The sequence below is a fragment of the Ornithorhynchus anatinus genome, chromosome 13, assembly GCF_004115215.2.
Source record: "Ornithorhynchus anatinus isolate Pmale09 chromosome 13, mOrnAna1.pri.v4, whole genome shotgun sequence".
Classification (NCBI taxonomy): domain Eukaryota; kingdom Metazoa; phylum Chordata; class Mammalia; order Monotremata; family Ornithorhynchidae; genus Ornithorhynchus; species Ornithorhynchus anatinus.
Genome location: NC_041740.1, coordinates 3,121,954 through 3,149,090, shown reverse-complemented (window position 1 = coordinate 3,149,090; position 27,137 = coordinate 3,121,954). Strand labels below are relative to the sequence as shown.

Here is a 27,137-nt window from a genome sequence, read left to right as displayed (position 1 = left end):
AAAGTCGAGTTCCTGCGCTGGTCCCGCACAGAGGCCGAAGGAAAGGGCAGGGATGAGGCTGTGCCTGCTGGGCTGCTTGGTGGCCGCACTGATTTGGGAGGGGGCCGGCATCCCCCTGGGAAGGGCTCCAACACGGGAGGAGTCAAAGGAACAGGTAGGAGATGCAGCTGCCGGGGGTACTTTTTGGGCTGGGGCCAAGGGAGAAGGGAAGGAGGAGGAGAAGAGGGAGGAGGATGGTGAGGAGGAAGAAGGAGGAGGAAGAGGAGGGTGAGGAGGAGGAGATGAGAAGAAGAATTAGGAGAAGGAGAGGGAGGAGGACAAAGCCTTACTGAAGGACCATCTCCTCCAAGAGGCCTTCCCTGACTAAGCCCCCTCCTCTTCTCCCACTCACTTCGATGTCTCCCTGACTTGCTCCCTTGGTTCTTCCCCCTCCCGGCCCCCAGCACTTATGCCCATGTCTGTCATTTATTTATTTATATTAATGTCTGTCTCCCCACATCCCCAGACTGTAAGTTCATTGTGGGCAGGGAAGATGTCTGTTATTGTTGTATTATACTATCCCAAGTGTTTAGTACAGTGCTCTGCACACAGTAAGTGCTCAATAAGTACGAATGAATGAATGAATGAATGAATGAATGAATGAATGAATTGGGGTGGGGACGGCTCCCTACAGCTCCCTGGATCATGACCAGGGCCTGCAAGGAACCGGAGCAAGAATATAGCATCTCCTTCTCTCCCCCCCAAGGGAACTGGGCCCCGGTCTGTCCAAAAGTGTCTCAGAAGTAAACTGGATCCTTTATGTTTCACCTTAAAATTATGCTATTTGTTAAACACTTACTATGTCCTTGAGTGAATACAAGCAAATCAGGTTGGACAGAGACTCTGTCCCACGTGGGGCTCACAGTCTCAATCCCTATTCTACAGATGAGGTGACCGAGGTCCAGAGAAGTGAAGCAAATTGCCCAAGGTCACACAGCAGACAGGTGGCGGAGCAGGGATTAGAACCCCTGTCCTTCTGAGAAAGAGGCCTGTGCTCTATCCACGATGCCAAGCTGTTTCTCCTCTAGCGACCTTCCTTTAGGGATGACCTGGGACCGTGGTGTTGTAGGAGATACAGCCAATTTGGTACTATGATCTCCCTCACCCTGGTGCTTCAAGTCTCCTGGGGACCTTCTCCATCCCATCTCCATCCTCTCTCCTCCCATCCCCAAACCCTCGGACATGTTGTCCCTCGCTCTGGAGAGCCAGCTTTAACACACAAAACACATAGAGAAGAAACACGGCCTAGCGGAAAGAGCTTGGGCCTGGGAGTCGGAGGACGTGGGTTTTAATCTCACATTCCTGCTGTGCGACTTTGGGCAAGCTGCTTCACTTCTCTGTGCCTCAGTTCCCTCATCTGCCAAATGGGCATTCAATACCGATTGACAGAAGGTCCCATGCGGGACCTGACTATCTTGGATCTATCCCTGAGCTTAGCCAAATAATAAGCACTTCACAAATGCCACAGTTACTATTGCTGGGTCTGACAGGGCCGTGCCTGGGATGGAGGGGCTAGAGAGTGTCAGTTGAGGAGACATGACCGGGACTCATGAGGAATTCATTCGATCGTACTTATTGAGTACCTTCTGTGTGCAGAGCACTGTACTGAGCGCTTGGGAGAGTTCAATACAACAGTAAACTGACCCATTCCCCACCCACAGTGAGCGTAGTTTAGAGGATAGGAAGTTTGTTGGTCCCAACATGGAGTCAGACCCAGAGCCCTGGCCATCTCTGTCCCCAGAGTGAGTTCCTCTTGTCGGAGTTCAAGGCTGCCCGTTCCCATCGCCTCTGACCCACACTTTCCTTCCTGCAGGTCAAGATCAAGAGACTCAAGCATCATCGTTTTCACCCTTCTAACAGGATACCGTTCCAAATGGTCAGATTGGTGTTGAACCTGGAAGTCAAATACCGGAATATAGCCTGGGGACGGGGGGGAGGAGAGACATGGCGGGCGGGGGGCAGGAGTCTGGGGGGTTATGGGAAAGCAGAAGGGGCTAAAACAGGAAAAGCAGCATGGCCTAGTGGATAGAGCCCAGGCCTGGAAGTCAGAGGATGTGGGTTCTAATCCCACATCTGCCATTTTTTCAATGCTGTGTGAACCTGAGCAACTCACTTCACTTCTCTGTGCCTCACTCAGTTCCCTCTCCTGTAAAATGGGGATAAAGACTGTGAGACCCATGTGGGACAGGGACTGTGTCCAACCTGATTACCTTGTATCTACCCCGGGGTTTAGAACAGTGCCTGGTACATGGTAAGCGCCTAATAAATACCATTAAAAACAGAAATGGACAGTGGAGAGCTCATAGCCCGGCTCCCCTTGAATGGGGTAGAGAACAATGGGAAGAGTACCTCTTCTGGTTTTTTTAATTTATGCTCTTTGTTAGGCACTTGTTATGTGTGAGGCACTGTACTAACTGCTGGGGTTGATACAAGCGAAATAAGTTGGACCCAATCCCTGTCACAAATGGGGCTCACAGTCTTCATCCCCATTTTACAGGTGAGATAACTGAGGCACAGAGAAGTTGAAAGACTCGCCCAGGGTCATTCAGCAGAACAGTGGCGTAGTCGAAATTAGAATCCAGGTCCTCTTGACTCCCAGGGCCCTGCTCTATCCTCTAGGCCATGCTGCTTCCCTGTTATATTGGTAATAATAATCATAATAATGATGATGGCATTTGTTAAGTGCTTACTATGTGCCAAGCACCGTTCTAAGTACTGGGGTGGATACAAGGTGAACAGGTTGTCCCACGTGGGGTTCACAGTCTTCATCCCCATTCTACAGATGAGGTAACTGAGGCACAGAGAAGTGAAGTGACTTGCCCAAGGTCACACAGCAGGCATTTGGGAGAGTCGGAATTAGAACCCACATCCTCTGACTTCCAGGCCGTGCTCTATCCACTAGGCCACGCTGCTCGCTGTACACTCCCAAGCACTCAGTACCATGCTTTGCATAGAGTAAGTACTCAGTAAATACCATTGATTGACTGATTGCTGTGCACACAGGAAACACTCAATAAATACGATCGATCAATTGCCTGATTGATTAACCAAGCACAGCCAGACCCCTGTGTCCCTAGAGCAGTTCAGGTCACAGAAGCAGCAGGGTGTAGTGGATAAAGCAGGGGCCTGGGAGTCAGAAGGCCTTGAGTTCTAATCCTGGCCCTGCCACTTGTCTGCCGTGTGACCTTGGGCAAGTCACTTCGCTTCTCTGTGCCTATTACCTCTTCTGTAAAATGGGGTTAAAGACTGTGAGCCCCGTGTGGGACAGAGACGGTGTCCACCCTGATTATCTTGCATCTACCCCTGTGCTTCGAACATAGTAAGGGCTTAACAGATACCGGGTTATTATTATTAACTGCCCCCATGTTATCTTTTGGGAGGAGGATGAGGTGGGTGAGTGAGGGGTCTGATTTCCCCCTAGACTAGGGTTGGGGAAGAGCAGAGAGACTCCGGGGAGGCAGTAACTCTTCTCATTCTCCTAGAGGACCGTCGAACAACCTCTACTACAGGCATTTAAGGTAATGGGCCTGGACCCCTCGCCCCTCCCCTCCCCGCGCCAACCAGTGATGGGGCTCGGGCCAGGATGCCCTCGGCACGGGCCGCTGGTCACCGAGATGCTTCCCTCCCCGTGCCCTCTGTGGCACCCCGGCCCCTGCCCTCATTTCCCTGGGCCCCTTCAAAAACAGCGAGGCTTAAAGGAGAGAGCCCGGGCTTGGGTGTCAGAGGTCCTGGGTTCTAATCCCAGCTCCGCCACTTATCATTCATTCATTCAATCGTATTTATTGAGCGCTTACCGTGTGCAGAGCACTGTTCTAAGCGCTTGGGAAAGTGCAATGCCACAATAAAGTGACATTCCCTGCCCACAGTCTCGGCTGTGTGACTTTGGGCAAGTCACTTAACTTCTCTATGCCTCAGTTACCTCATTTGTAAAAGGGAGATTAAGACGATGAGCCCCACGTGGGACATCCTGATAACCTTGTATCTACCCCAGCGCTTAGAACAGTGCCTGGCACATAGTAAGCGCTTAACAAATACCATCATCGTTATTATTATTATTATTGTTCCGGGCACCTTGGCATTGCCAGTCCCACCTCTCTCGTGTGACCTCTGACCTCCATCCTTCCCCTCTGACCCAGAGCTCTGGGCCAAGACAATCGATCACTCAATCGGTCGTATTTATTGAGCACTTCCTGTGAGCAGAGCACGGTATGAGGCACTTGGGAGAGTACAATATAACAATATAACAGACATATTCCCTGCCCACAACGTGTTTACAGTCTAGAGGAGGAGGTTAATATAAAAAATTATATAAATTAATGTAAAACGTTACTATAAAAAATAAATAATGGATATGGACATAAATGCTGTGGGGCTGGGCGGGAGGGATGCATACAGGGAGCGAGTCAGGGTGTTGAGAAGGGAGAAGAGGAAAGGAGGGCTTAGTCAGGGAAGGCCTCTTGGAGGAGATGTGCCTTCGATAAGACTTTGAAGGTGGGGAGAGTCATTTTCTGTCAGATATGAGGAGGGAGGGCGTTCCACGCCAGAGGCAGGACATGGGCGAGAGGTCGGCAGCGACCTCCCCCATGTCCCGGCCCAGTTCCGAGCGGGAATCTCCCTGATACCCACCAGATCCCTGCTGCTCATCCTGGAATTCCAGAGATTGAGCTGTCCCCACCGTCCCACCTCTGACCTAATCACCACCCACCTGCTCTCCCCTCTTCCTCCAACAGAGAGATTGGAATTCCTCAGAAGACTTCCCCATATGCTGCGATGGCAGCGTGGACGGGCCCGAGAGCAGAAAGGAAGGAGGGGAAGCCGGCAGGAATTCTTCCACGGAGGTAAGGAGATTGTTCTGAGCAGCAGTCTAGGAGATGGGTTTCAAACAGGAAAGCCCGGGAAAAGTCAAAGGCGATCCCTTCCTCTCCCTCTGAACCAGGCATTGGAAGACGACGGCTCTTTTAGAAAGGATGGCTCCTCTAGACTTTAAGTACCTTGAAGGGAGGTACTGGGCCTTGCCCTCAATCAGCCAATGGTATTCATTCAGCACTAATAATGATAATAGTATTTGTTAAGCGCTTACTATGAGCCAAACACTGTTCTAAGCACTGGGGGAGATCCAGGTTTATGAGGTTGTCCCAAGTGGGGACTTGGGTCCTAATCCCAGCTCCACCAATTGCTTGTTGTATAACTTCGGGCAAGTCATTTAACTTCTCTGTGCCTCGGTTACCTCATCCGTAAAATGAGGATTCATTCATTCATTCGATAGTATTTATTGAGCGCTTACTATGTGCAGAGCACTGTACTAAGCGCTTGGAATGTACAAATCGGCAACAGATAGACACAGTCCCTGCCCTCTGACGGGCTTACGGTATAATCGGGGGAGACGGACAGACAAGAACAATGGCAATAAATAGAGTCAAGGGGAAGAACATCTCATTAAAACAATAGTAAATAAGTAGAATCAGGGTGATGTACAACTCATTAAACAAAATAAATAGGGTGACGAAGATATATACAGGTGAGGATTAAATCTTACTCTCTCCTACTTGCACTGGCAGCACCGGGAGGCACAGTCCGACCTGATAACCTTGTATCTACCCCAGTGCTTAGCACTTACTAAATGCTTAACAAATAAAAAAATGTATATGGGCAGAAGAGCTGAGGATAAAAATACCAAAGTGGGGACTGAAGGGTTGATCGGGGGGTTGCAATTAGGGAAGGCTTCCTGGAAGAGGTGGTATTTTAGGAGGGCTGAGGTCTGGCAGATAGGGGGAGAAGTTAGTTCCTGCTTCTGGGGACAACACGAGCAAGGGGTCGGAGCGAGAAAAGACAAGAGAAGCAGTGGGGCTTAGTGGAAAGAGCACAGGCTTGGGAGTCAGAGGACTTGGGTTCTAATCCCAGCTCCGCCACTTGACTGCTGTGTGACCTTGGGCAAGCCACTTAATTTCTCTGGGCCTCAGTGACCTCATCCGTAAAATGGGGATTAAGACTGTGAGCTCCTCATGGGACAACCTGATTACCTTGTATCGACCCCAGGGCTTAGAACAGTGATATATCTCGTTATATCCCGGCTAGACTACCGTGTCAGCCTTCTCTCTGACCTCCCTTCCTCCTCTCTCGCCCCGCTCCGGTCTATTCTTCACTCCGCTGCCCGGCTCATCTTCCCGCAGAAACGATCTGGGCGTGTCACTCCCCTTCTTAAACAACTCCAGTGGTTGCCTATCGACCTCCGCTCCAAACAAAAACTCCTCACTCTAGGCTTCGAGGCTCTCCATCACCTTGCCCCTTCCTACCTCTCCTCCCTTCTCTCTTTCTACCGCCCACCCCGCACGCTCCGCTCCTCCGCCGCCCACCTCCTCGCCGTCCCTCGGTCTCGCCCATCCCGCCGTCGACCCCCGGGTCACGTCCTCCCGCGGTCCCGGAACGCCCTCCCTCCTCACCTCCGCCAAACTGATTCTCTTCCCCTCTTCGAAACCCTACTTAAAAATCACCTCCTCCAAGAGGCCCTCCCAGACTGAGCTCCTCTTCCCCCTCTACTCCCTCTGCCATCCCCCCTTTACGTCTCCGCAGCTAAAGCCTCTTTTCCCCCCATCTCCCTCTGCTCCTCCACCTCTCCCTTCCCATCCCCACAGCACTGTACTCGTCCGCTCAACTGTATATATTTCCGTTACCCTATTTATTTTGTTAATGAATTGTACATCGCCTTGATTCTATTTAGTTGCCATCGGTTTTTATGAGATGTTCTTCCCCTTGACTCTGTTTATTGCCATTGTTCTTGTCTGTCCGTCTCCCCCGATTAGACCGTAAGCCCGTCAAACGGCAGGGACCGTCTCTATCTGTTGCCGACTTGTTCATCCCAAGCGCTTAGTACAGTGCTCTTCACATAGTAAGCGCTCAATAAATACTATTGAATTAATGAATGAACAGTGCTTGACACATAGTAACCGCTTAACAAATACCGTAATTATTATTATTACAAGAGCAGGTGTTGGGGCTGGGGAGGGAGAAACGATTGGAATAGTAGGTGAGGAGAGCTGATAAGTAAATAACAGTGGATAATTAGGGTGTTTGTGAAGCTCATCCTAAGCATATGGAGTAAGGTAGGTAAGAGTGAGTGCCAAAAATGACTTTGGAGGGGTTTGGTCCACCAGTAGGGACAACTTTGGGGGTTTTGAGCTTCAGAGGCTCAGCCTGACTTAGCCCAAACCCCCAGCCCTGGATGTTTACCCTGGACTTTTGGCATCTGCTTGGATCAACAGGGGGAGAGTGTTTACCAGGCGATGGTCCAGCACGTCCACGGGGGGCCTGCCGTCCAGTGACCCGAGCCTGGGACACTGCCCTCTCGACGCCCCGGAGAGGAGGAGGAGAGGCCCCGGGAGGGAGGCCCGAAAGTGGTGGGCCGAGATGAGGCTGGGACCACTGGGCCGGTTGGTGGCCGGGTTGGCCCGGGGGGGGTAGCCAGCAGCAGCCCCCTGGGAGTCGAAGGAACAGGCCGTGGGGGTGGGCACGGGGAGACCGGAGGAATCAGAGGTCATGGGTTCCAATCCCAGCTCTGCCACATGTCAGCTGTGTGACTGTGGGCAAGTCACTTCACTTCTCTGGGCCTCAGTGACCTCATCTGTAAAATGGGGATTAAGACTGTGAGCCTCACGTGGGACAACCTGATGACTCTGTATCTACCCCAGTGCTTAGAACAGTGCTCTGCACATAGTAAGCGCTTAACAAATACCAACATTATTATTATTATTGTTCTCTGTGCCTCAGGTAACTCATCTGTAAAATGGGGATTGAGACAGTGAGCCCCACATGGGACATGGATTGGGTCCAACCTGATTTGCTTGTATCCATCCCAGCGCTTAGTACGGTGCCTGGCACATAGTAAGCATTTAACAAATAACATTATTATTATTATTATTATTATTATTATTATTAATGAGTGGTGAATTCCGGGAACAGAGGGGCCACACAGGGCTGAGGCAGAGACAGAGACCGGGGCCAGGGAGTGATCATTCATTCATTCAATCAGTATTTATTGAGCGCTTACTGTGCACAGACCACCATACTAAGCGCTTGAGAAAGTACAACGTAACAATAAACGGACACATTCCCTGCCCACAACGAGCTCACAGTCTATCACCCACACAGTCTATCACCCTCTACCGTGCAGGACATATACGTGATATTCGGGACGTTCGTGGATCCTGCCGAGGAGGGAACATTGGAAAGAAGGAGCCGTTGTGAAGGCTGTTGTGGAGAGAGAGTCACTTTGGGGCCGGAATCCTGGAGAAGCCAGGAGGAGGCCGGGGATGTTCCGGGTACCGGAACCACTCACATGGTGAGAATTGTGCTGGCGAGACATTCTTGGAAGCAAGGGAGGGAGGGAGAGCCCCACATTCCTCTCTTCCCACTTCAGACTCTCATTCAATCAATTAGAGTCACCTATAGAGCGCTCACTGCATGCACAGCACTGTACCACACGCTTGGGAGAGTATGGTAGAGGAAATAGAAGCGATTCCGGCCTCAAGGAGCTTACAATCCAGTTCCCTCGGGGAGAGGAGGTGTATGTGACTGCTCAGACATCCAAACGTCAGTTTCTCTCTCCTGCCGTGGCCCCGCTACCCACCCTAAGTCTCCTGGTCCTTGCCGATACCTCTCCCTGTGACATATTTCAGTTTCCTCTTGCAGGAGAAGACCGGGGAAATGAAGGTCATCAATCTGCATGATAACATCAACTTGACTTTTGTAAGTTTGGCGGTTGAGCTCAAGGGAAGAGTCCTGGAATGCAGACTGGCCCGATGGAGGAAGGAGCAGGGCTGGGGGAGGAAGGATTAAAAGGGGGCACTGGAAAAGTGGAAAAGTGGGGGAAATGGGAATTGGGGATTAGTCAGAAATCAACTCTCCCATCTGAATTCTAGACAAAGTACAGACCAGAGGACGGTTCATTCATTCATTCACTCTATCGTATTTATTGAGCGCTTACTGTGTGCAGAGCACTGTACTGAGCACTGGGTGAGTAGAACCAAATCGGGTTGAACTCGGTCCCTGTTCCACGTGGGGCTCCTAGTCTCAATCCTCTCTTTACAGATGAAGTAGCTTAGACCCAGAGAAATGAAGTGACTTGCCCAAGGTCACACAGCCAACAAGTGGCAGAGGCAGGATTAGAACCCAGGACCTTCTGACTCCCGAGCCCGGGCTCTAACCACTATGCTATGGGAATCCCTCTGGGACAGACGTCTGACGTTAACCTGGGAGTCAGGGGAGACTAAGTTGCCCCACCTTCCGCCCCTGCTGCTTCTGATCTTAGCCTTGGCCACAGGCTTTGAGCAGACCCTTCACCCAAGTCTGGAAGAAAGAAAGTGACCTCTGTGCTGGCTGCTGCCCTGACCCCAGGACCCACCGATCAGAAGTCCCTGCAGATGGAGAGGAAGGAGGAGTGGTCGGGAGCTCTCCTGGGCTGGTAATAATAGCAATAATTGTAATAATTATGGTACTTGTTAAGCACTTACTCTGAGCCAAGCGCTGCTTTAAGTGCTGGGGTAGATACAAATCAATTAGATTGGACCCAGTCCCTGTCCCACATGGGGCTCACAGTCTTTATCCCCATTTTACAGAGGAGGTGACAGGCTCAGAGAATAATAATAATAGAAGTATTAAGTGCTTACTATGTGCCAGGCACTGTTCTAAGCACTGGAATGATACAAGCAAATCGGGCTGGACACAGTCCCTGTCCCACATGGGGCTCAGAGTCTTAATCCCCATTTTACAGATGAGGTAATTGAGGCCCAGAGAAGTGAAGCGACTTGCCCAAGGACACACAGCAGACATGTGGTGGAGCCAGGATTAGAACCCAGGTCCTTCTGACTCCCAGACCCATGGGCTATCAGGTTGCCTTGGGGACTCCATTCTTCCCCAGTGAAAACTGTAGCCCCAACTTTTTCATGGTCATTGTTAAACGCTTACTGTGTGTCAACCACTATCCTAGGCACTGGGGTAGCTTACAGTGCTTAGAAAAGTGCTTGGCACATAGTAAGCGCTTAACAAATACCATCATCATTATTATATTATTATTATTGTTACAGTCTAGGGGAGGAGCTTACAGTCTGAAGGAGGAGTTTACAGGCTAGAAGAGGAGTTTATAGTCTACAGCCCAAACAAGATGACATTTTCCCAGTTCTACCATATGAATAAAGCCCGGTCCCTTTCCACCTGAAGCACTCTCTGGTGGCCCTGTCTTGCCCTGGACCTATAAATCTTTCTTAGTCCTCCCAGTTTCCTGGGGTATGCTGACCCCAGACAACTAGGTTTCCCCTCCCCTCTATTTAGTTTTTGGTTCCCTTGTCTTCCGCTACCTCCCCAAAGCTCATCCAAGCCCCGGGGCCTGCTGACTGACTGGAGAGGTAAAAACAACGCAGCTTCAGCTGATCCTCCCACTCTCAATCAATCAATGGTATTGATTGATCGCTTACTGGGTGCAGAGTACGGTACTAAGCCCTGCTCTCTATCCTGCTGCCCCTTATCCGGGTCCTGCTTTCTCATTTCCAGGCCAGTGTCCAAGGACCACAGAATTCCTGGACCAGACTGGGCCATTTGATCCGCAGGATTCAGGTGAGTATCGATCAGTCGTTCTCTGCCTTCTTCAGCCCCATCCGCCTGCCTGACATTCACTCTGTCCCTGCTCTGTGGGAGGTTTGCTGCAGAGCCTGAGGAATAATAATAAATAATTATGGTATTTGTTAAGCTCTTCCTATGTGCTAAGCACCGAGGCGGATTCAAGCAAACTGGGTTGGACACAGTCCCCGTCCCACATGGGGCTCACGGTCTCGATCCCCATTTTGCAGATGAGGGAACTGAGGCATATAGAAGTGAAGTGACTTGCCCAATGTCACAGAGCAGACAGGTGGCAGATCTGGGATTAGAACACAGATCCTTCTTACTCCCAGGCCTATGTTCCATCCACTAAGCCATACTGCTTCCCTGGAGGTGGGAAACTCTGACTGGGGGAGCACCTCTCATTCAGTCAATCAATCAGTCCCCTGCACCTCTCACTCAATCAATCAATCAATCCCCAGCACCTCTCACTCAATCAATCAATCAGTCAATCTCTCCCTTCAAGACTTAGGTAAGAAGACCCCCTCAGCCCTTTAGTCTTAGGATGTTAGCTCATTCTCTAAACTGTAAGCGCACTATGGGCAGGGAATATGTTGGTTATATTTTTACACCATACTCTCTACAGCACTTGATAGAATGCTTTGCACACAGTAAGCACTAAGTAAATATGATTGATTGCAGCTTTTATACTAATTATTATCATTAATATTAATTCATAATGAAATTATATATTATAAATTATTTGTATCCACGTCTGTCTCCCCCTTAGACTGTAACCTCATCATGGGCAGGGATCGTGTCTGCTAATTGTTTGCATAGTACTCTCCCAAGCGCTTAGTATAGTGTTCTGCACATACTAAGCCCTCAGTAAATACCATTGATCGATGATGGATTGATTGATTTCAGAGCCCGTTCATATGGCTTTTATTTGATTCTGGTTTCCCTTAGGTTCATTATCCGAACGGGAGCTACCAGATGTATGAAACATACAAGTTACAAATGCCTTTACAGACCTGTCTCCCATGTCCCACAGTTAGAGAGTACAACTTGACGGAGACAAAAGTCTTCATTGTCGACTAGGTGAGTAGAGCTTTCTAAATTGGTCAGCACTAACAAGTCTTTTATTTTTTTTATGGTATTTGTTAAGCGCTTACTATGTGCCAAGCACAGTTCTAAGCTCTGGAGTAAATACCAGGTAATCAGGTCGGAACACAGTCCCTGTCCCACATGGGGCTCACAAAGTTCAACCCCATTTTCCAGATGAGGTAACTGAGACACAGAGAAAGTAAGTAACTTGTCCAAGGTCACTCAGCCAACAGGTGGAGAAGCCAGGATTAGAAGCCAGGTCTTTTTGACTCCGAGGCCCGTGTTCTAGCCACTGGGCCATGCTGCTTACGGGCTAAGCGCTGTTGGTTACCAAGATCAGGAATGCAGGGGCATCTCCGTCTTGAATCTAAACCTGTTCTTTGCTCTCTCTCTTCTGCTAGGATCCTGGAGGATACTTCTGGGGTAACCCAGGGCCCCCCACCCAGCCAATACACCCTCAGGAGGAGAAAACACAGAGAAGAACCCAGGGAGGGTCTTACTGCTCAAGGCCATCCAAGGACCAATTAAGTTAAACTGGTGTCAACCCAACCCGGCCCTGTGGAATCCAGAACAACCAATCTGGTCTCTCTCTCTCTCTCTCTGGTAGCACCAAGCTTAGGTGGCTACTCTTCCTGCTTCCAATCGCTCTTTCCTTCCTCCCCCACGCTCGGTCTCTTGTGTCTTTACACCGATCTGGCCTGCAGCCCAGCTTCCTCCCCTCCCCTGCGAGGCCACTACTCTCTGTAACAGTCACCAAGAAGCCTCAGGTTGGGCAGGAAACGGTTAACCCCGCAGGGAATGATGGAGGAATCTGGGAATAAAGGAGTTGGAGATCTGTTCTCAGTGCCCTTGTCTTGGGGGGGACAGTCGATGCTGAGAGTCTCCAGGAGGAAAAATTGGGCTCCCCTTAATAATAATAGTAATTACTAATTATTATGTATTACTATAGTATTAAGTGCTGGAGCAGAGCCAAGATAATCATGTTGCACACAGTCCTTGTCTCACAGGGGTTTCACAGACTAGACAGAAGGAAGTAGAATTTAATCCACATTTAATAGATGAGGAAACAGACACGGAGAAGTTAAGTGATTTGCCCAAAGTCACCCAGCGGGCAACTGGCAGAGATGACATTTGAACCCAGGTCCTCTGGCTCCCAGGCCCGGGGTCTTTCTACGGCTTCCGTTAATCTTGTCTGTGGCAGACAGGAGTCCTCTCGGGGCTGACAAATCACCACCACCCCTTCCTGCTGTCGCCGGAGTCATATTGAGGTTTGATTCCAACTGAGTCTTCCGTAACTCAACCCAGTTTCTAAGTTAAAATCTTGGAACTAGGCTTCTGTGAGGCAGGCAACTGTTTCCACAGTAACGGGCATCTACAAAGACGCCCCCCGCCCAATTTTACTTTCTCTTCTGGAACCTCGCCCAGGCCAAGGGACAACCACTCCCTCCCAATCTCCCCAGAACCAGGTGGGGCTGGCCACCGCACGCAAAATTACCGGCCACCGCAAAGCCCATGTCGTCACATGTGCTAGGTCAGGCCTGCAGTGTACCGTATTGACATCGTATATGACATTTTGAGGTCTTCCACCTGTGTCCTCCTGAATCGAGCGTGTTTCTCTGATTCCCCAACTCTCACTCACTCCCCAGTTTTGTGTCCCCTTCCCAAGTCCGTGTGAATATAGACGCCGCTTCCAAGCCGTGGAACGCAGCGTTCGGCTTGACGGCGGAGGAGGACGGATACCTTTTTTTATGGTATTTGTTAAGTACTTACTAAGAGTCAAACACCGTTCTAAGCACTGGGGTAAGTACATACTAATTAGGTCGGACACAATCCCTGTCCCTCACGGGGCTCACAGCCTAAGTAGGAGGCAGAAAAGGGATTAAATTCCCACTTTATAGTCGATGAAACTGAAGCACAGAAAAGTTAAGTGACTTGTCCAAGATCACACACCAAGCAGTTGGCAGAGCTATTGGATGGGGTGGGATTCAAACCCAGGTCCTCTGACTCCCAGGCCCGGGCCTTTTCCATTAGGCCATGATGCCTTGGTACTTAGCCCCAAATCCCAGACCTAAAGGCGTCTGGTGTCCTAATTGCCTCAGCCTGGGACAGACCAGCTGAAAAATGACCCGTCTGATGTAAAACTGGGTGAATGGCCACTTTACAGAGCAATAATCAAGAGCCAGGATTAGAACCCAGGTCCTCTGACTCCCGGGCCTGGGGTCTTTCCATTAGGCCACACTGCTTCATCTGTCACCATCTGCCCTGCTTCTAGAAGTGCCTGAACCCTGACAGAGCCCTGGGGAGTAGCAGCAGGGGGAGGAGGCAAATCTGTAGTATTCATTCAATATTCATTCAATAGTATTTATTGAGCGCTTACTATGTGCAGAGCACTGTACTAAGCGCTTGGGATGAACAAGTCGGCAACAGATAGAGACGGTCCCTGCCGTTTGACGGGCTCACGGTCTAATCGGGGTAGATGGACGGACAAGAACAATGGCGATTATATAGAGTCGAGGGGAAGAACATCTCGTAAAAACCGATGGCGACTAAATAGAATCGAGGCGATGTACAATTCATTAACAAAATAAATAGGGTAACGGAAATATATACAGTTGAGCGGACGAGTACAGTGCTGTGGGGAGGGGAAGGGAGAGGTGGAGGAGCAGAGGGAAAGGGGGAAAAGAGGGTTTAGCTGTGGAGAGGTGAAGGGGGGGCGGTAGAGGGAGTAGAAGGAGAAGGGAGCTCAGTCTGGGAAGGCCTCTCGGAGGAGGTGAGTTTTAAGTAGGGTTTCGAAGAGGGGAAGAGAATCAGTTTGGCGGAGGTGAGGAGGGAGGGCGTTCCGGGACCGCGGGAGGACGCGGCCCGGGGGTCGTCGGCAGGATAGGCGAGACCGAGGGACGGCGAGGAGGTGGGCGGCGGAGGAGCGGAGCGTGCGGGGTGGGTGGTAGAAAGAGAGACGGGAGGAGAGGTAGGAAGGGGCAAGGTGATGTAGAGCCTCGAAGCCTAGAGTGAGGAGTTTTTGTTTGGAGCGGAGGTCGATAGGCAACCACTGGAGTTGTTTAAGAAGGGGAGTGACAGGCCCAGATCGTTTCTGCGGGAAGATGAGCCGGGCAGCGGAGTGAAGAATATACCGGAGCGGGGCGAGAGAGGAGGAAGGGAGGTCAGAGAGAAGGCTGACACGGTAGTCTAGCCGGGATATAACGAGAGCCCGTAGCGGTAAGGTAGCCGTTTGGGTGGAGAGGAGAGGGCGGATCTTGGCGATATTGTATAGGTGAAACCGGCAGGTCTTGGTAATCGCCCCTTCATCTCCACCCAGGTCTGGGCTGTTCGCCCAGGGCCTTTGCGCTCTGCCAATGTCAGAAGGGGGAGAGTGTTTACCAAGCGGAGGCCCAGCTCCCCCACAGGGTGCAGCCCAATGACCCAAGCCTCGGGGACTGCTCTCTCCACACTCTGGGGTAGAGGAGAGGGCCCCCACTGAAGCCGCAGTGACGGGAAGAGATGAGGCTGGGACCACTGGGCTTCTTGGTGGCCGGGCTGGCCCTGGGGGTAGCCAGCAGCCCCCTGGGAAAGGCCCCCGCCCAGAGGTTACAGGTACAGGACGTGGGAGTGGGCACGGGGACACCAGAGGAACGGGGGTAACGGTCAATTCATGGAGGCAAAGGGGGTTCGCGGGGCTGAGGCGGAGACGGAGACCGGGGCCAGGGAGCGAGGGCAGGGTCCCCCTTCCCTTGTCCCTCTTCCACCCATCGGGGCCATGCAGACCCCTCCATCTCCCCCCTCGTTCACAAAGTTAATCCCGGCCCGGACGTCTTCCCGACTCCTCCCTCTGCCACCTAATTCATTTCTCCTCTTGACTGAGGGTTCCTCACAAACCTCTCTGACCATCCCTAAACTGAGTCACCCTCCCTGGGTATGTTTTCCATATCACAGTATTTCTGTTCCCTGTACTAGAGTTTCCCAGATAGGAGATTGTGGATAGGTTGGGGGATCTGGGCTGGCTAGAGATTCCGGAGCCGTTGGGCATTCTGGAGCAGCTGGGGATTCTAGAGCCGTTGGGCTGACCCGTTTCAGTAGGGGGTAGGCGTCCTCTTGAAGGCCCTTTGTGGGGTCAGTTTCCTGTTTGCTTCAACAGGTGCCCTGGTGCCTTGGCGACCGTTTCCCTCCCACCAGAAGGCCTTGACTTTCCTGTCGGCTTTCTAGTTACCCCTTTCTCTCGTCCCTTCTCCAACCCAATTTCTGAACAAGTAACGGCACCAATTCTGGTGAAGCAGTACAGGTCCAAGGTGGGCGGCCCCATCCCGGCTCCTTTCTTTCTTTCTTTTAAATTTTAACAATAATAATAATAATTTGTTAAGCACTTACTCTGTGCCAGGCACTGTTCTAAGTGCTGAGATAGATACAATAAGAGAAATAGTAATTATGGTACTCTGTTAAGTGCTTACTATGTGCCAATCACTGCTCTAATCATTGGGATAGATACAAGATAATCAGGTTGGACACATTTATGCTTTTTTTTTTGTAAGGTTGGACCGATTTTTAGGAAAAGACAAAAAGCTTTACGTCGATTAGAAAGGGCACTGATTTATATGTTTTTTTTCTTTTTACATAGCAAAGGTCACTGTCAGTCTTTGCACCTACTTTCAGTGTTATTGTGGAGACGTACTTTGTGCTCATTTCAGAAAATAAACACAACCTTTCTCCTGATGCAATAGTTTTATTAAAACTCATACTCTTAATCTCCATTTTCCAGATGAGGTAACTGATGCACAGAGAGGTTAAGTTACTCACCCAAGGTCACACAGCAGATGAGTGGTGCAGCCAGGATTAGGACCCATGTCCTCTGACTCCCAAGCCCGTGCTCTTGCCACGAGGCTATGCTGCTAGTTGTGGGCAGCAAATGTGTCCTCTTATTGCTGTATTGTACTCTCCCAGGAACTTAGTACAGTGTTTGGCACATAGTAAGCGCTCAATAAATATGATTGAATGAATGAACGAATGAAGCTAATCAGGTCGAGTCCTGCCTCACGCAGGGCTCCCCGTCTTAGTCCTCATTTCACAAATGAGGTAACTGAGGCCCAGAGAAGTTAAGTAACATGCCCAAGGTCACCCAGCAGCTGAGTGGCACAGCCGGGATTAGAACCCAGGTCCATCTGACTCCCAGCTCCATGCTGTCTCCACCAGACAATGCTGCTTTGGGCCCCCGGCACAGCTAACCGAGGCAGAACGGAAACTGGAGGTCTGTCCAGTCGGGATGAAATTTTCTCCATGCCTGGGAATGGCTGCCTTGATCACATCGGGAGAATTCTCCCTCTTTCCAGGTTAATCAGGGGACAGCAGTGGTGTCAGTAATAATAATAATAATAATAATTTTGGTGCTTGTTAAGTGTTTACTAGTTTCTAAGCACTGCGATAGATGCAAGGTTGATCAGGATGGACACAGTCCCCGTCCCACACTGGGTTCACAGTCTGAAGTAGCTTCTGCAACTGGAGGCTGTACTGGGAACCAGCAAGGGACAGGAGGGAGGCACAGGTGGTACAAAAGGAAGCCCAACTTCAGGAGAAAAGGATGCTGGGAACAGCCGGGGGTTTCTATTTATTTTAGGAGCCTGGTGTTGAAAGAAGCAGCCCTGATCATTTGCTCAGTAAACAAAAAATGTGGATTCAGTTGCAGCCAGCAAGCCCCCTCCAAACAAGATCACCTTTCCCCAAATTATACTCTTAAAGGTATATCATCCTAGCATAACATCCTAGCAGGAGTGGTCCCTCAGATAGGTATTTATTTTACGGTATTTGTTCAACGCGTACTATGTGTCAGGCACTGTACTAAACACTGGGGTAGAGAAGCAATGTGGATAAGCAGTTGGCCTAGTGGAAAGGACCTGGAAGTCAGAAGACCTGGTCCTGGCTCCACCACTTGTCTGCTGGATAACTTTGAGCAAATCACTTAACTTCTCTGTGCCTCGGGTTCTTCATCTGTAAAATGGGGATTAATTCCTCATCCCTCTGATTTAGACTGGAAACCCCCTGTGGGACAGGGACGGCGTACCTGATTATCTTGTACCTACCCCAGCACTTCATAAAGTGCCTGGCACATAGTAAGCACTTAACAAATACATTTTTTAAAAATGAGCCTTTAAATAGCAGAGGACATAAATGGATACCTATTAATGGTTGTAAATGCAAATGTAAATGAGGTGGCATTGGGAGGGAAAGAAACTTAATCTCAAGAGGTTTTCTGGGACCCGATAGGGGCCAGGGTGAGAGGGAGGAAGTTAGCCAGGAGGGCAATTGGCTCACCCCCTAAGAAAGGATCCTCTCGGTCCCTCCTCTCCTAACCGCCTTCCTGCTCCATCCCTTGCCGGTTTAGATGACGAGCGGAAACCCCGAGTGGCTCACGAGTCTTGAGGCCAAAAGCCAGAACACCACCAGCCACGAATGCGAGGGCTGCTGTCTACAGGACGACCCGCCGGAGCTGGAGCCGGAGAAGGGCCAGAGAGCAAAGGGACTCCAGGCCCGACCTGATGAAGAAGGGGTGAGGGGAGCTGTCGTTCATTCAATCGTTCAGTGGGATTTATTGAGCGCTTACTGTTTGCAGACCACTGTATTAAGCGCTTGGGAGAGTACAACAGAACAATAGACACGTTCCCTGCCCACAACGAGCTCGCAGTCTAGAGGGGGAGACAGACATTAATATAAATAAATTACAGATACGGACATAAGTGGTGTGAGGCTGGGAGCGGGGATGAATGAAGGGAGTAAGTCAGGGCGATGCAGAAGGGAGTGGGAGAAGAGGAAAGGAGGGCTTAGGGGTTTGGGGGGTGAACAGGGAAGGCGGAGGCGGTGGGCTAGACTGTCCTTCGCCCCACCGGACCAGGGTCGGTAATAATAATGAAAATGGCATCCCCAGTAGTTAATCAATCCATCAGTGGTGGTTATTGAGCACTTATGTGCGGAGCACTGTACTGAGCACTTGCAACAGAAATAGCAGACTACGTTCCCTGCTCATAATGAGCTTACAGTCTAATGATGTCGCATTTGCTCCGTCTCCAGGACAGATTCCTGAGGAAGAAGAAGAGAAAAACTGGCTCCTGGTCCATAATTGGAAAATACAATCCCTCAGGGATTAACCACACAGCTAGTAATGCAGCATATCAAAGGGTAAGGATGCTGGTCAAGAGGAGGGCAGAAGAAGACGAGGAAGAGGAGGAGGAAAAAGCAGTCTGGCATAGTGGACAGAGTAAGGCCCTGGGAGTTAGAAGGTCATGGGTTCTTATCCCAGCTCCACCACTTGTCTGCTGTGTGATCTTGGGCAAGTCACTTTACTTCTCTGGGCCTCAGTTACCTCATCTGTAAAATGGAGATTAAGACTGAGAGCCCCACGTGGGACAACCTGATTATCTGGTATCTACCCCATCACTTAGAACAGTAACTGGCACATAGTAAGTGCTTAACAAATCCCACAATTACTATTATAATTATTATTATTATTAATCCTCTAGACTGTATGCTCACTGTGGGCAAGAAATGTGTCTATTGTCACACTGTAATCTCCCAAGTGCTTAGTATAGTGCTTTGCACACAGTAAGCACTCACTAAATACAGTTGAATGAATGAACTCGGATGTATTGTGCTCACGCAAGCGCTTAGTACAGTGGTCTACATGCAGTAACTGCTCAATAAATACAATTGATTGATTGATTGATTGAAGACAAGAGAAACAAGAAAAAGTTAAATGACTTTAGAGGTCAGGACCACCTGATAGTGCCAGGTAGTAGGCAGTCCTCGCTCTCAGAGTATCACTTATGTTTGGGCCAGAGGAAAGCAGGGGGTGAAGGTGGCTTGAGGGTCAGGGGGCCTGGAAGCAGGGGGGATCTGGGGCTGATCCCCTGAACTTCTGGACTTAATAATAATAATAATAATAATAATAATAATGTTGGTATTTGTTAAGCGCTTACTATGTGCCGAGCACTGTTCTAAGCTCTGGGGTAGACACAGGGGAATCAGGTTGTCCCATGTGGGGCTCACAGTCTTCATCCCCATTTGACAGATGAGGTAACTGAGGCCCAGAGAAGTGAAGTGACTTGCCCACAGTCACACAGCTGGCAAGTGGCCGAGCCGGAATTCGAACCCATGACCTCTGACTCCAAAGCCCGGGCTCTTTCCACTGAGCCACGCTGCTTCTCTAGCGTGACTTGACCTTTGCTCCTCCGAGGCCCTAGAAGCTGCAATGGGAGCTAATATGGATTTGTTCATTACAAATGACCTTCACTTTCTTATGGTTTTAGATACTGTTGAAGCTTCAGAATGACACAGATGTTTCCCAACAAGGGGCAGACCCTGAAAAACCCCCTGAACAGGTACTGTGATCTTATTCTGGTGGAGGTCCAGGTTCCCAAAACAGCAGCTTAGCTCAGTGGAAAGTGCCCAGGCTTGGGAGTGAGAAATCATTCATTCATTCAATAGTATTTATTGAGCACTTACTATGTGCAGAGCACGGTACTAAGCGCTTGGAATGAACAAGTCGGCAACAGATAGAGACGGTCCCTGCCGTTTGACGGGTTGACAGTCTAATCGATTCATGGATTCTAATCCCGGCTCCGCCACTTGTCAGTTGTGTGACTTTGGGCAAGTCACTTCACTTCTCTGTGCATCAGTTACCTCCTCTGTAAAATGGGGATTAAGCCTGTGAGCCTCACGAGGGACAACCTGATTACCCTGTATCTACCCCAGCGCTTAGAACAGTGCTCGGCACATAGTAAGCACTTGACAAATACCAACATTATTATTAAAGTGGGGATTAAGACTATGAGCCCTATGTGGGGCAATCTGATTACCTGTATCCCCCCAGGGCTTAGAACAGTCCTTGGCACATAGTAAGTGCTTAACAAATGCCATCATTATCGTTATTATTATTATTTCCATCTCAGAGTCCTTTGTCGCCTGTGCAGCCCTTTGCTAGTCACCCACCCCCAGTCCCTTAGGACCTACACCTGTATCCTTTTCTTCTTCTGCTTCCCTTCCCTTTAATTTATTTTGAAGCCTGTTTCCCCATTAGTTTGTAAGCTCCTTGAGAGAAGGGATCATGTCACCCATCTCTATTGCATTATATAATGTTGGTATTTGTTAAGCGCTTACTATGTGCAGAGCACTGTTCTAAGCGCTGGGGTAGATACAGTGTAATCAGGTTGTCCCACGTGAGGCTCACAGTTAATCCCCATTTTACAGATGAGGTACACTGAGGAACAGAGAAGTTAAGTGACTTGCCCATAGTCACACAGCTGACAAGTGGCAGAGCTGGGGTTTGAACCCATGACCTCTGACTCCCAAGCCCGTGATCTTTCCACTGAGCCACGCTGCTTCTCATATCCTCCCAAGCACTTAGTACAGTAAATGCTCAACTAATTTCATTGATTGATTCATGTAGAAATATCCAGACTTGCCATTCAGACCATCTAGAGTTAGGAGAGGTGAGCCTTTAATATTACTATTATAATTAGAAACATTATAATAGTAATATTTTAAGTTCTTACTGTGTGCCAAGCACTGTCCTAAGCACTGGGGTAGGAACAAAGCAATCAGGGTGGACAAAGTCCTTGCCCCACATAGGGCTCACGGTCCAATCAATCAATCAATGCCACTGATTGCACACTTACATGTATATAGCACTGTACTAAGCATTCAGGAGAGTACAATACAATATAGTACACAGACAAGATCCCTACCAGCCAGGAGCTTACAGTCCAGTGGGAAGGTCTAAGTAGATTGTCTCTCTTTATTGCTGAATTGTACTTTCCAAGTGCTTAGAACAGTCCTCTACACACAGTAAGCGCTCAATAAATACGATTGAATGAATGAATGAAAGGGAGAACAGATATCGAATCTTCATTTTACAGATGAGGAAATTAGGTGCCAGTCACGTGAAAATGGGGGATTTAGTTATACCACTCTGTTGTATTGTACTCTCCCAAACACTTAGTACAGTGCTCTGCACATATTTAGCGCTCACAAACACTGCCATCGCTGGCTCAGATCCGGGACCATTCAATCGTTCGATTCAATGCTTGGAGGAATAATAAATAATAATTATAAAAATAGTGATAATAATAATAATTTCTACTACAACTCAGCCAGCACACTTCACTCCTCTGAGGCTAACCCCGTGACTTTACATCGATCTTGTCTATCTAGTCCCCAACCTCTTGCCTGCATCCTGCCTCTGGGCTGGAAAACCCTCCCTCTTCATATCCAAAGGATAATTACTCTCCCTCCCCAACTTCAAAGACCTCAAAGGCCCATCTCCTCCAAGAGGTCTTCCCTGTCTAGGCCCTCATTTCCTCCTCTCCCACTCCTTTCTGCACCACCCTTGCACTGGGATTTGCCTGATTATCCCAATGGAAACTTAGCACATAGTAAACACTTAACAGATGCCACTATTATTAAAGGTAACCAGCTGTCAGAGGTGTCCCGGGGTCAGAAACTAAGTCCACCTGGCACTCTGCCAGAGCTCCAGGCATCCTCTGCATCTCTGATGATCTCCCATTTGCCTCCTCTCCTCCTCCAGGACAGACCCCTGAAGAAGAAGAAGAGAAAACCTGGCTCCTGGTCCGTAATTGGAAGATCCAGTCCCACAGCGGATAAACACTCATCCAGTAACGAAACATTTCAAAGGGTAAGGATGGTGGTCCAGAGGAGGACAGGGGAAGAGGAGGAGGAAGAAGGCAGGAGAAGTGAGAAAGGGTTAAATGGCAATGGAGCCCAGGACTACCTGTGGGTGTCAGAGAGTAGCCCAGGCATCCATGCAGGCAGTAAAAAGGGCCCTGGATTGTGTTTATTGCTATATTGTCTTCTCCCAAGTGCTTTGCACACAGTAAGCACTCAATAAGTATGAATTAATTAATCTTTTTTTATTTGTTAGTTTTCATGATATTTTTGCTAAGCACTTATAATGTTCCAGGCACTGTACTAAGTGCTGGGGCAGGTACCAGCTGATCAGTTTGGACGCAGCCCCCGTCCCACATGGGGGTTTCAGTCTTAATCCTTATTTTACAGATGAGGGCACTGAGGCCCGAAGAAATTAAATGACTCGCTCAAGGTCACACTGCAGACAAAGGACATCTGAGCCCCCTCTCCTGGAAAAAGGCCAAAGCAGCCGTGGGCAATCCTCGTCCTAGGAGTATCACTTATGTTTAGACCAGAGGAAAGTGGAGGAGTCGGAAGGTGGCTGGGGGTCTGGAGGCCTGGAAGGAGGAGGGGGAACTGGGGCTGGACCCCCTACCCCTATGAACTTGATCTTTGCTCCTCTGAAACCCTAAGAGCTGCAGTGGGAGTTAAGAGTATGGCCTAGTGGATAGAGCAAAGGCCTGGGAGTCAGAAAGACCAGGGTTCTGAATGTGGTTCCCCCACTTTCCTGCTGTGTGACCTTGGGCAAGTCACTTTACTTCTCTATGCCTCAGTGACTTCACCTGTAAAATGGGGATTGAGACTATGAACCCCATGTGGGACAGGGATTGTGTCCAACCTGATTTGCTTGTATCCACCCCAGCGCTTAGAAAAGTGGAACGTAAGTGCTTAACAAATGCCAAAATTGTTGTTATTATTATTATTACTAATAATAGTAAAGTTAACTTTTCATTGCCTCTGATCTTCACTTGATTATGGTTTAGATACTACTGAAGCTTCAGAATGACACGGGTATTACCCAGCAAGGAGCAGACCCTGAAAGACCCCCGCAACAGGTACTGTGGTCCTACTCCGGTGAAGGTCTGGGTACCCAAAACAATCATTTCCATCTCAAATTCCTGGGTTTTCTATGCACTTGGGGTCTGCATGTCCTAAATCTTTTGATTTTCACCCCCTCCCCAAGTTCACAGCACTTAGGGCCATATCCCTTTACTCTTGTGCTTCCCCACCCTGTAAATGATTTTGAAGCCTTTTTCCCCACTAGATTGTAAATTCCTGGAGGGCAGGGATTGTCTCCCTACTCTATTAATAATGATGGTTTTTGTTAAATTCTTACTATGTGCCAAGCACTGCACCATACCCTCTCAAACATTTAGTTCAGTGCTTTATACACAGTAAACGCTCAACAAATTGCACTGATGGATTCACATAGAAATGCCCAGACTTGCCATTTAGACCATCATTAGAACAAGAAAGCCTTTATAAATAATAATGATGGCATTTAAATAATAATAACATTTGTTAAGCTCTTAATTTGGGCCCAGCACTCTATTAAGCATTGGGGTAATTAATAATTGTGGCATTTGTTAAGCACTTACTGTGTACCAGACACTGTATGAAGCGCTGGGGTGGATACAAGCAAATCGGGTTGGACACAGTCCCTGTCCCACATGGGGCTCACAGTTTAAATCCCTATTTTATAGTTGTGGGAACTGAGGCATAGAGGAGTGAAGTGAACTGCCCAAGATCACACAGCAGACAAGTGGCAGAGCTGGGATTAGAACCCAGGTCCTTCTGAATCCCAAGCCGGTGTTTCTCAACACAGAGAGTACAGAATAATAGTTGAGGAATAATCCGGTTGGACAAAGTCCTTGTCCCATTTGGGGCTCACAGTCTAAGTAAATATTACTATTGTTGTTATTATCTTATTACATGTGTTAAGTGTTTACTTTGGGCAAAGCACTGTTCTAAGCACTGGAGGAAGATGCAATTATGATACTTGTATGGTGTTATTAATAATAATATTATTATTATTATTGCTATTATAATACATGTGTTAAGCACTTTTAGCAAAGTATTTTTATGGTATTTGTTTTATGGTTACTAGGTGTCAAACACTGTTCTAAGCACTGATACAGCTACTAGTTAATTAGGTTGGACAGAGTCCCTGTCCCGCATGGGGCTCTCAGTCTTAAATAGGAGGGAGAACAGGTATTGAGTTCTCATTTTACAGCTGAGAAAACTGAGGCACAGAGAAGGTAAGCGACTTGCCCAAACGTCATTCAGCAAGCAATCGGCAAAGCCGGGATTAGAACCCCGGTCCTCTGACTCCCAGGACCATGATCTTTCCATTAGGCCGGGCTGCTTCTCAATATATCGCAGTCTCCGGCCTGCTCACAAAAGCCACGCAATCTAAAAGCGGACAGGGTCAGCCCAGAAGATCACTGGTACCTCAAGAACGAGGAAGGAGTTTGCCAGCTTCTACCGTCAAACCTGCCTGTCCGCATTCTCTCTCCCTCTCCCAGGCGGTTGCCTCCAGAGAACACTGTTTTGGTTGCTGTACTTCCCACCTCTACAGGTCTCCTAGGAAAAAAGAGGAAGATGCACCCAGAGAATTGGATCCCATAAACTTCAAGCAACCTGATCAAAAAGAATCCTAGTCCCTGAGATTATACCCCAAACCCACCCACCCATCTTCCCCCTGAGGCTGAGTTGTGAGGCCCCTCATCTAGGCACTGTCTGGTATCTTCTTGATAAATCCACCAAAGAAATTTTCGCCTGCCTCCCTCTTTTATTTTTTTTTGCGGGTTTTATTTTTTTAGAATATTTGTTAAGCACTTAATATGTGCCAAGCACTGTTCTAAGTACTGGGATAGCTACAAATCAATTCGGTTGGATAATACTAAGGATAGTAATGATGGTATTTGTTAAGCGTTTACTATGTGCCAACTACTGTTCTAAGGACTGAGGCAGATACAAGGTAATCGGGTATCTCACATGGGGCTCACGGTCTTAATCTCCATTTTACAGATGAGGTAACTGAGGCAGGAGAAATTAAGGGACTTGCCCAAGGTCACACGGCAGACAAGGGACAGGGCCGGGATTAAAACCCACATCCTCTGACTTGTACCACATGGAGCTCACAGTCTAAGTAGGAGGACTCAAACTTAACATGTCTAAAACAAAATTCCTTATCTTCCCACCCAAACGCTGTCCTCCTCCTGCTTTTCCCATCACTATAGATGGTAACCATGCCCGTAACCTTGGCGTTATCTTTGACTCATCTCCCTCATTCAACCCACATAACCAATCTATCACAGAATCCTGTCAGTTCAACCTTCACAACATCGCTAAAATGCACCCTTTCCACTCCATCCAAACTATCATATAATAATAATAAAGAAGGCTTTTGTTAAGCGCTTACTATGTGCAAAGCACTGTTCTAAGCGCTGGGGGGGATACAAGGTGATCAGGTTGTCCCACGTGGGGCTCACAGTGGGGCTCCCCATTCTGCAGATGAGGTCACTGAGGCATAGAGAAGTGAAATGACTTGCCCAAAGTCACACAGTTGATAAGCGGCGGAGCCGGGATTAGAATCCACGACCCCTGACTCCCAAGCCCGGGCTCTTTCCACTGGGCCACGCTGCTTCCCTTATCCCATCCGGCCTTGATTACTGTATCAGCCTCCTTGCCGACCTCCCTGACTCCCGTCTCTCCCCGCTCCAGTCCATACTTCACTCCACTGCCCCAATCATTTGTCTATAAAAAATTTAGTCCATAGCTCCCCCCTCCTCATGAACCTCCAGTGGTTGCCCATCCACCACCACATCAAACAGAAATGTCTCACCATTGGCTTTAAAGTATTCCACCACCTTGCCCCCTCCGACCTCACCTCGCTCCTCTCCTACTAAAACTCAGTCCACACACTTCGCTCCTCCAACGTCAACCTCCTCACCTGCCTCCCTCTTTTATTTTCTTTTGTGTTTTTTTTTTAGAGTATTTGTTAAGCACTTAATATGTGCCAAGCACTGTTCTAAGTACTGGGATAGCTACAGATCGATTCGGTTAGATAATAATAATGGTAATGATAGTAATGACAGTATTTGTTAAAGCGCTTACTATGTGCCAACTACTTTTCTAAGGACCGAGGCAGATACAAGGTAATCGGGTATCCCACATGGGGCTCACAGTCTTAATCTCCATTTTACAGATGAGGTAACTGAGGCAGGAGAAATTAAGGGACTTGCCCAAGGTCACACGGCAGACAAGGGACAGGGCCGGGATTAGAACCCACATCCTCTGGCTTGTACCACATGGAGCTCAGAGTCTAAGTAGGAGGACTCAAACTTAACATGTCTAAAACAAAATTTCTTATCTTCCCACCCAAACGCCTCCATCTCACCCATCCCGCCGCCACTCTCTGGCCCACGTCCTGCCTCTGGCCCGGAACTCCCTCCCTCTTCATATCCTCCAGACAATTACCCTCCACCCCTTCAAGGCCTTAATGAAGGCACATCTCTTCCAAGAGGCCTTCCCTGACAGGCGAGTGGTGAGGAAAAAGAATGACCTGAGTGTGCGTAAAGATCTGTATTTCTGGTAAGTTTATGGTAGGTACATATGCCTAGAATAAATGTACAACTATTTAGAAACAAATAAAGAACTACCGAGTGAGTTCTCCAAAAACCACTGAGGGGCAGCACCAGTCAATTGAATGAAGTAGCTAA

At 48.9% G+C, this 27,137-nt stretch overlaps 2 protein-coding genes across 7 annotated transcripts; both read left to right on the top strand.

Moving 5' to 3' along the window:
- LOC103168593 lies at positions 1 to 12,573 on the top strand. Of its 4 annotated transcripts, none has more exons than XM_007663156.3 (10): positions 2 to 154; positions 1,853 to 1,915; positions 3,522 to 3,557; positions 4,770 to 4,877; positions 8,207 to 8,374; positions 8,725 to 8,781; positions 9,344 to 9,496; positions 10,582 to 10,644; positions 11,596 to 11,727; positions 12,135 to 12,573. In XM_007663156.3, exons 1-9 carry the CDS (start codon positions 53 to 55, stop codon positions 11,725 to 11,727), a joined length of 882 nt encoding a protein of 293 aa, XP_007661346.2. In that variant the 5' UTR covers positions 2 to 52; the 3' UTR covers positions 12,135 to 12,573. The 4 variants fall into 4 exon arrangements, with proteins under 4 accessions (XP_007661348.2, XP_007661349.2, XP_007661346.2 ...); XM_007663157.3 differs by having other exon boundaries at positions 3 to 154; positions 9,356 to 9,496; XM_007663158.3 differs by lacking the exon at positions 3,522 to 3,557 and having other exon boundaries at positions 1 to 154.
- Positions 12,574 to 15,123: 2,550 nt separating this feature from the next.
- On the top strand, positions 15,124 to 25,196 carry LOC100681376. 3 transcript variants are annotated; one of them, XM_007663160.3, is made up of 7 exons: positions 15,124 to 15,324; positions 18,101 to 18,265; positions 18,784 to 18,891; positions 20,019 to 20,090; positions 22,295 to 22,402; positions 23,397 to 23,468; positions 24,939 to 25,196. In XM_007663160.3, the coding sequence occupies exons 1-7, from the start codon at positions 15,232 to 15,234 to the stop codon at positions 25,071 to 25,073; spliced, it is 753 nt and encodes a 250-aa protein (XP_007661350.1). In that variant the 5' UTR covers positions 15,124 to 15,231; the 3' UTR covers positions 25,074 to 25,196. The 3 variants fall into 3 exon arrangements, with proteins under 3 accessions (XP_007661350.1, XP_007661352.1, XP_028933425.1); XM_007663162.3 differs by lacking the exon at positions 18,784 to 18,891; XM_029077592.2 differs by lacking the exon at positions 20,019 to 20,090.
- The last annotated feature ends 1,941 nt before the right edge of the window (positions 25,197 to 27,137 follow it).